The sequence below is a fragment of the Hyaena hyaena genome, unplaced genomic scaffold, assembly GCF_003009895.1.
Source record: "Hyaena hyaena isolate Hyena2069 unplaced genomic scaffold, ASM300989v1 scaffold_2116, whole genome shotgun sequence".
Lineage (NCBI taxonomy): Eukaryota > Metazoa > Chordata > Mammalia > Carnivora > Hyaenidae > Hyaena > Hyaena hyaena.
In genome coordinates, this window is record NW_024082753.1 from 63,856 (window position 1) to 72,418 (window position 8,563).

The window sequence follows — 8,563 nt, forward strand, 5'->3', positions numbered from 1 at the left end:
AAGGATATGTTTTTAAATTTTAATATGCTGTTTGAAACCTGCTATTTCCTGTGCATTCAGTAGAAAATATTTTCAACAGGGTATAAATTAACTTAACCAAATCAACGAGGCCTCCCTATTAGCTGGGAAACCTTGTTTATTGCATATATATGTATCTACATATGTACATAAATTATTTTTCCTCCAAGTGAAGTAGATTTATTATATTTTCTAGTTACAAAATAGTGTAGCCTGAGTCGATAAAAAAGGAAGAAATAGAACATAGAAATAGAAATAGAACATAAATGTATCAAAAATGTTAATAAAAACCTCACAACTACTTAAGCTTCCTTTCATGCAATTCTCCCTCCCTCCCCCCCACCGGCCCGGAATTTTGCTGCAGAGACCGGATGTGCAAAGGAGTAGAAATTAAGAGATGGGGGCAGGAGTTTCAGAGCCAAGGAAAAGATAAGAAATTTCCCCCCAGAAGCATAAGTAACAGCAGACCCAGGAAAAGATGCTGCCCCATTCTGTAATTAAAGAAAGGCAAATTCAAACGCCAGAGAGCCGTGGCCACTTTTGGCTTAATGGTATTGTTATAGAGGAAAAGAACGACAGGGCCCCATGTGAAGGGGGGAGGTACGGGGCAGGCTGGCGCCTGCCGCACTGCTTGTGGGAGTGGAAATTGGGGGCCAGAGCTCACTCGTGACGTTGTCGTCACGTGACCAAGAGCTGCCTAGAGCAGAAGTCCTGCTAGTCGCCTCCGTCTGGGTACCAGCCCCCTATTACTCTGCAGGCGTGTGGAGGAAGAAGGAAACTAGCCCCAGACCACGAGGTCAGTAGGAACCTGGGCTCTGCTTAGAGGCGGGCGGGGATAGGAGAGGGCCAAGGGTGCCACGGATCCAGGTTCTGGCTGATCCGGGTTGTGTCCCCTTCTCTCCTACTTTCTAAATAGCGGCGTCCCCCCCTCCCTCGTGCCCATTTAGTAGAGAAAACTGGTGGACTTTGGGCGGGGGCTAGAGGAGTGAATGGTGGTTTCAGAGACTCCAGAGAAAGGTACCACAACCAGGGCACCCGTGTCCCGAGTGCTGCTCCGTCCACCAAGCACTTCGTCCCCTCGGTTCCCTGTCTGTTTGCAGGTTTGTAGGTCTGTCGGCCTCAAAAGTCGTCCTGAGGGAAGGAGCAAACTGCCCTGGGACCTTGTAGGTCGGTGTGAGGGCAGGATGAGCCCTGGACCCTGGATAGGGGGTGGCGATTGGGGTAGTGGAGGAGGAAGGGCTGGGAATTGCGCGGGCGGGTCCGAGTCGCCCTCTCCTGGCCCCTTCTTTCTCCACACCCCCTCCCATTTCAGTGCAGGGAAAGGGGTGTGGCGGCCTTTGCTGGGGAAATGGCGGATGGTATCGGGAGAGGGGGGAAATCTGCGTTAGGAAAGTCAGGAGGGTGTGAAAAATATTTTAAAGTCAAAGGCTGAAAATTCAGAAAAGCGGGTATTAGGACCTGTGTTCTCAGTGCTGATCCATCCAACCACACTTTTCAGTTCTCCAAAGCCGGCTGTCTGTCTTTCCATCCGTCCTTCTGTCAGACTGTCCATCAATCTCTGTGGAAGGAGCACTGACAACAGAAGACAAGGGAAGAAGGAATTTACATGACTTTTGTAGAGGTTGGTGGGGAAAACTGCCAGTGAAGCTTTGTGGGTTGGGGTTTGTGACAGAGGAGACTTCCTGAAGGTTTGCCTCTCCATGTCACCCTCCTGGATATCATAGCACAGCCCCATTTCCTGCCCTTTTCTATAGGGCCTGAAAGAGCAATGGTGGGTTCCGAGGGTATATAGAGAATGATAAAGAACTAAGGAATAGGTTACTAATAATACAACTCTCTCAACCAGAACTCAAACTCTACTCTGTTTATGTAGTGAGGCATAATCTCAAACACAGCACAAGACCCTGATACTATTTTTCAACCATAGATTCATCACAAGAGAGCTACAGGAACCTGAGAGAGGCAGAAGAGGACTACGCTCCACCATTTCTCACGCTGGCCCTAAGCATCCTCTTCAGTTAGGTGGAACAAGGCCCTCACCCATCCTACCCAAAGGCTGGCACAGACTTGAGCATGGGCCGGGCTCGGGAAGTGGGTTGGATGGCAGCAGGACTAATGATTGGGGCTGGTGCCTGCTACTGTGTTTACAAACTAACAATAGGAAGAGATGACAGTGACAAGTTGGAGGAGGAGGAAGAGGAATGGGACGATGACCAAGAGCTGGATGAGGAGGAACCTGAGATTTGGTTTGATTTCACAACTATGGCTCGGCCCTGGAGTGAGGATGGGGATTGGACTGAACCTGGGGCCCCTGGAGGCACTGAGGACAGGCTCTCAGGTGGGGGCAAGGTGAATCGAACACATCCAGTAAAACAGCGCCCATTCCCCTATGAACATAAAAATGCTTGGAGTAACCAAAGCTTTAGAAATATCAGTTGTGTTCGTGACCTCTCCAAGTGTCGTTCCATTCAGGGGAAAATGTGGTTTGCTCAGCCCAAGGATGCCAGTTTTTCATTTAGCCAAGATATCAATAGTCATTTGGCCAGCCTCTGCATTGTTGGAAACACGATCCCCACTCCCGACCCTGCTATTAAGGAGAAAGCTTTATGTGCTCTGGATAACTTGAATGCAAGTATTGAAAATCAGGGCCAGATTAAGATGTACATCAATGAAGTGTGTCGGGAAACTGTGTCACATTGCTGCAAGTCATTTCTGCAGCAGGCCGGATTAAATTTGTTAATAAGCATGACCATTATTAATAACATGCTTGCCAAGTCCGTTTCAGACTTGAAGTTTCCTTTGATAGCAGAGGGAAGTGGATGTGCTGAGCTTCAGGTTTTGAAACTGGTGATGGGTTTGTCTGAAAAGCCAGTCTTGGCAGGGGAATTGCTGGATGCCCAAATGCTGCTCTCCTTCATGTCCCTCTTCATGAGGAACGGAAACACACAGGTTCTCCTGGACACCCTGGCCTCTTAAATGGCTATCTCAAACAGAATGGAACTGAATCTGCCCAAGACCCTTCTGATGAACACACACTTGTGTTTTCATTCAAAGAACCTGCAGTGGGTGCTGTTGAAGATCCAGCCTTAACCCATCACCACATCATGGGGTGAAAGTTACACTTGCTAAATTGAGGACCACACTCTTATTGGCCAGGCAGGGGATCCTATTTCAGATGCTGTGACTCCCTCTCTCACTGACCCTCCCCTGCTCACACTGTCTCTCTCTCTCTCTCTCTCTCAAAAATAAATAAAACATTTAAAAAAAAATTATTGGCCAGGCAGGAGTTCCCACGGGGCTTTCAGTAACTTCTTGGTTTTGCAGTCCGCAGGCAATGTGTATTGTCAGTCACCCCCTTGCAGCCTTCTTCCTGTGGTAAAGGGATCATTTCAGCTGCCAGCTGTGGATACAGAACATCTTATTATAGCATCATGAGGGATGCCTTGCCGGTGGTGGTCTCCCTGTCTAAGCGGGACCATTTTATGGAGACCAGACACATATCAGAGGTTGTGCTGAAAATGCATTTGTTGCCGCTTAGGTTGAATTCTTTCTCATTTACTCCTTCTTCTGTGCGAGCTGATGGATGGTCAACCTATTCATCAAAAAAGTACACCCCCCTTCTATGTGCTGTACTGACTTAACCTTATCCACCCAAGCCTACGTTTGTATGTATCACCAATAAAGTTGTGTGCTTTGATTGGCAAAGGTGAGACATGGAACTTGTCCTTGAGTTTACAGTCTACATGAAGAGGAAGACAAAAATATGCGACCGGGCCGACACCAACCCATGCTAACTAACTGGGGCCTTTGTTTGCTCCCTGACAAATACATGCTAATCAGTGCTCACGGGAGGCAGGGTAGAGGTGGGCTGCAGCGCTCAGGATAAGCTTCAAGAAGGGCCTGGGGGGCTGCGAGTGGAAGCGGGGGAGTGGAGGTGGGGTTAGTGGAATCAGGATGGAGTGTTGGGAGGACTGAACGAGACAACACCTGTGAAGCAGGTGGCACAGTGCCTGGCACCTGGAGCAGAGAAATCCCTTGGTGAAGGTCTCTTTCCTTGACTGCCAGCCTAGATAGGAAGGTCAGTATCCTTGGGGTTTTTGTACACGTCCTTGAGGACCACGGGACAACCCATCCCTGTGCACTCCACGCACTAGTATAACGGTGATGGTTGCTACTCTCCGAGTGCTCACTTTGTGTAGTTCTGCCTCTCCTGCAAAGTGGCTGTTAAACTTACCTCCAGGCCCCTTCCCTTCCTTGGGACCCCAAGCCCAGATTCCTGGCAGAGCGAGAAGGGTTGGCCCCTGCCTCCTCTGGGTGAACCTCCTTTCTGCCCTTTCCCTGGTACCTTGGGTGAAACCCAAGAAAGGGCCAGCAGAGCCCTCCATGAACTCCCCATTAGGGTGGTAGGGAGGATGCTGAGGGTGGTGGCAAGGCATGGCAGGTCCATCTCCAGGGGAGACATCTCTGTTGCCTCCATCCAAGCTCCTGGCAGCCCTTGGAGGAAAGGAGGAACCCAGCCCTGTGCACTGAATCACTCCGTGGATCTGGGCAGGTCACGCTGCCACCCCTGTCAACACTGCCAGACCCCTCTCAGCAGCACCTTGGCCCCTGCATCACCAAAGCCGGGTTCCCTGAGGGCTGTTGGTGTGTCAAGCACTCGTCCTCTTCCTCAGAGCCCTGGCCAACACTCTCAACAAGAAGCTTCCCTTGGGAAGAGCTGCTTCTGTGCCTGGTGCCCTTTCCTGGTCTCCCTGGCATGCTGCTCTGAGCCATTGTGCCCTGGGCACCAGCACTCTGTGCGTGCTCTGCCTTCAGACTGCTCTCCTCCACACAGAGCACAGTTTTACTTTTTCTCCCTCTTCCTGGAGTTTGGGTTGCAGGTGGATTACAGCTCTAAGACTTGTACCCACCCGCCCCATGCTTTGGGCTGACTAGCAGGTATGGGCACCTGCCAGGTGCCAGGAAATCTTCCAACCTGCAATGGGGACACTGCCTCTTCCCAGGCACTGGCGCCTTGGATGGCCAGCATGTGACTTGTGGTTGCTGTGACACCACACCCCAGCAGGGCTCACCCTGGGAAACCCTGCCCCCCTCCCCGCGCTCTGTCTCTTCCTCTGCTGGCTGCTGGGCCCTGTCATAATGCTTAAGGGTTACTAATGTGACCACCTCTTTCTCCCAAACCAGCCTCACGTGGACAGAGCAATCTATTTCCCAAGTAGAATGGCCGTGCAGACACGGCCCACATCCACTTGTCCCAGTGGAACCTGCTTGGCCAATGCTGTCTTCAGCGACACCCTCATGCTCATTCTCTTTCATCTCAGCACAAAGGCAGAAAAGATTTTCTCCTTCCTCCTGGCTCGGGGTCCCAAATTAACACGCGCGTCCCTTCTCCTCTTCGCTCTACCAAATCCCCAGTCGAGTGCTGCCACAGGCACTTGTCCTCCATCTCCGAGGCAGGCACTTGGCGCTTTTAGGCCACAGCTGACTTCTAACTCAGGGAGGGTCTTGGAGACTTTCTGCCCATCTCCTGAGCAACTTTCTGTCCCTGGAAAGCCTGTTGGCATCGAAGGGTGTGATCTTGGCCCAACTCAAGAGCCTCCTCTGCATCTGCTAGCACTGCCTTCCAGAAAACACTCCTTGTGTCTGGAAGCTCAGGCCTCTGGTCTGCCCTTCATCCCTTGGTTGGTTGCTGTGCCAGGGCAGGAGCCCTAGAGGCAGTGGAGGGGACTCAGGAGCATGCCTGCCACTCAGGGCCTGATTAAGACATTCAGAGGCTTTCAGCACCAGAAAGACCATGGTGCCTCCTCTCATACCTAATTCAGAATGAAACAGCATGGGACCACCGGGCACCAAACTTGCCTCCCTGCCTGCTGCAACTAACAGATTCTTTCTGGGCTTCCCCATGGGAAATATTTGACAAGGTCATCAAAGCTTGAGCTTGTCACACTCTGTGGGGAAGGGCCCTGCCTTGATGGGGCCCGCCCCAGCCTCGCCTGCCTCTTGGCTAAATCTGGAGCCGCCCCCACAGACTGCCTTCCAGCTCCCAAAAAGCCCTGGTTCTGCTTCTTATTCAACTCATGATTACATCTACATTTGGTGCCTGTGGGTACTGTCTTGCACACTAGCTCCCAGTGCCCTCCCCAGCTTGCTACCTCTCCTGGGGAGTTTGTGATTTGACCTCTCCCTGCCCCCGTTAAGTGGTTCGTGAGATTGCAGACGTCCAGCTTCCCAGCGGATACCACCAGTCTCAAACTCTGCATCCTCCCTGGGGCCCTATGTGCCACTCTCAAAGCAGTTTCAACCATAATCCCCTCACTTTGATGTGCCACCCACAGATAGGCACAGCCCTCACCAAGTCGATCTCTAAGCCGCCACAGCACCATTCAGCTTAGAGTTTGACAACTGTGGCCAGCGCTGGCTCCAGGCTCCCTTCTGGAGGTGGGCCACCGGTTGGTCTAAGATGCAGATGGGTGCCACACCACAGTTGAGGACAGTCCTGCAGAGGACTGGCCAATCCCCTTGTCTGCTACACATGCTGCATGCACCACCTCACACCCTGTCACTTCCCTCCTTTTTGCTCTTGGCCTCCTGTTGGCCCTGAAGGCAGGCTTCTTGTCCCTCATTGCCTCTTGTTTTTGTGTGTGGCTTAGGATGTCCTCCCTCACACCCCAATTACAAAAAGAGTCTCCTATAGGGCTTCCTAATTCCTTCATACTTTTCCACTTAAAGGGTCTCACAGACCTACTTGGAAGTTACCTTTGTGCAAGGTGGGAGGCGTGATCCAACTTGATTTCTTTCCCCAAAGGGATAGCAAATTAACCCAGCACCATTTAGCACTCCATTCTCAGTGCTGCAGTGTGGCACATCTGGGATCTTTGTGCACCCAGCGAGCATCCCCTCTGTGGCTTCCCAGTGGGAAGTGTCTCCCGAGGCACACCTTTCTACCAGGGACTCCTAACTGACTCAGGGACCCTCAGCTCACTGGGGGGCCCTATGGCAGGTGGTGTGTGTGTTAGCAACGTGGTGTGTACTGGTGCTTGTGAACAGGCCTCTGCCCCAGGTTCCTTCTCAGGACGTATCCTGGTTCACAGGAAACATAGGGACCGCTTCCCCCGGCTTACTTTAACAACATGGGAAAGTGGGGACTGGTTTCTTCCCTCACCAAAATTACTTTATTTGTGGGTGAGAAAAACAAGTTCATTTTCTATGTTTAGAATTGCTGCACTTTGCACATAGTAGTCTTTCAGCACACTTGAAGTATGCCTATTGTCACATGTTGAATTCATGGTTCATTTTTTTTTATTGATTTTTTATTTTCATTGTGTTATATTTCATCATTCTGGAATTTTAAGTAGTCTGTTCCTGTCATTGTTTTCTATTGAAGTGTGATATTTTTCATTTTTTTAAGGAGTTTTCACATCCCACATTTACTAGAACACATTTGCCTATATTTCCTTCTTCTTTTCTTAATTTTATTTTATTTTAGAGAGGGAAAATGAGTGGAGTAGAGTGGGAGAGAGAGAGAGAGAGAGAAAGAGAGAATCTGAAGTAGGCCTCCATGCTCAGCGTGGAGCCTGATGCATGGCTTGATACCAGGACTCTGGGATCATGTCCTAATCCGAAATTAAGAGTCAGATGCTCAACTGATTGAGCCCCCAGTCATCTGCCTATATTTCCTTTTAATATAAACACAGTTTTCTTTTTAGAGATAGCCTCTTTTTTAACCTACTAATAGTATGTATATGTAATGTGTGCGTTTTTTGTGTACATTTGGTTTGAGGTATACTTTGTATCTTAATTTTCTCTAAATATATAATTAGTTATACTAATGTCATTCATTGCAGAATCCAATTTTTTCCCACACTGAATTAGACAACCATGCTCCAAATTCCCATGTTTAGAATATGAACATGGATTTACTTACATTGTCTCCTTTTGTGGATCATAATGCATGTAGTCTTCAGTCACTGGACCTTTGATTCTTCTTATCAGTAATTTACAGTTAGCTGAATGTGAGTAAATGACAAACACAGAATGATACATAAGCTGTAACAATAAATTCCACCCAATACCATTCACCTTATTCCCTAAAATCATATCACAATTCTCTCTTGTAAAAAATAAATTTTAGGGGCGCCTGGGTGGCTTAGTCGGTTAAGCGTCCGCCTTTCGCTTAGGTCATGATCTCGCGGTTCGTGGGTTCGAGCCCCGCATCAGGCTCTGTGCTGACTGCCAACTCAGAGCCTGGAGCCTGTTTCGGTCTCTGACTCCCTCTCTCTCTGACCCTCCCCTGCTCACGCTGTCTCTCTCTCTCTCCTAGAAATAAATAAAACATTACAAAAAAAATAAATTTTAGAACAAGCCACTTAATTCACTTTACTGATGAAAAATAAAGAAGATTGTATCAATTTGGAGTGAAGAATATCCAACTACGGCTGAAAGGTACACACTGAGAATTTAATGACTTTAACGAACCCACTGAAGTTTATAAAGCTGTGTTAACCTAACATCAGAAAAGAATACAAGATAAGGGCACAAATGCTGC

General features: G+C 49.2%; 1 protein-coding gene across 2 annotated transcripts; it reads left to right on the forward strand.

Moving 5' to 3' along the window:
• The first annotated feature begins 727 nt into the window (after nucleotides 1-727).
• On the forward strand, nucleotides 728-3,723 carry ARMCX6 (armadillo repeat containing X-linked 6). Of its 2 annotated transcripts, XM_039225394.1 has the most exons (3): nucleotides 728-814; nucleotides 1,517-1,639; nucleotides 1,946-3,723. In XM_039225394.1, exon 3 carries the CDS (start codon nucleotides 2,092-2,094, stop codon nucleotides 2,992-2,994), a length of 903 nt encoding a protein of 300 aa, XP_039081325.1. In that variant the 5' UTR covers nucleotides 728-814; nucleotides 1,517-1,639; nucleotides 1,946-2,091; the 3' UTR covers nucleotides 2,995-3,723. The 2 variants fall into 2 exon arrangements, with proteins under 2 accessions (XP_039081325.1, XP_039081326.1); XM_039225395.1 differs by lacking the exon at nucleotides 1,517-1,639.
• Nucleotides 3,724-8,563: the final 4,840 nt, after the last annotated feature.

Excerpts from the sequence above, each read along its gene's own strand:
- ARMCX6 (XM_039225394.1), top strand. The coding sequence starts at position 2,092 with ATGGGCCGGGCTCGGGAAGTGGGTTGGATGGCAGCAGGACTAATGATT.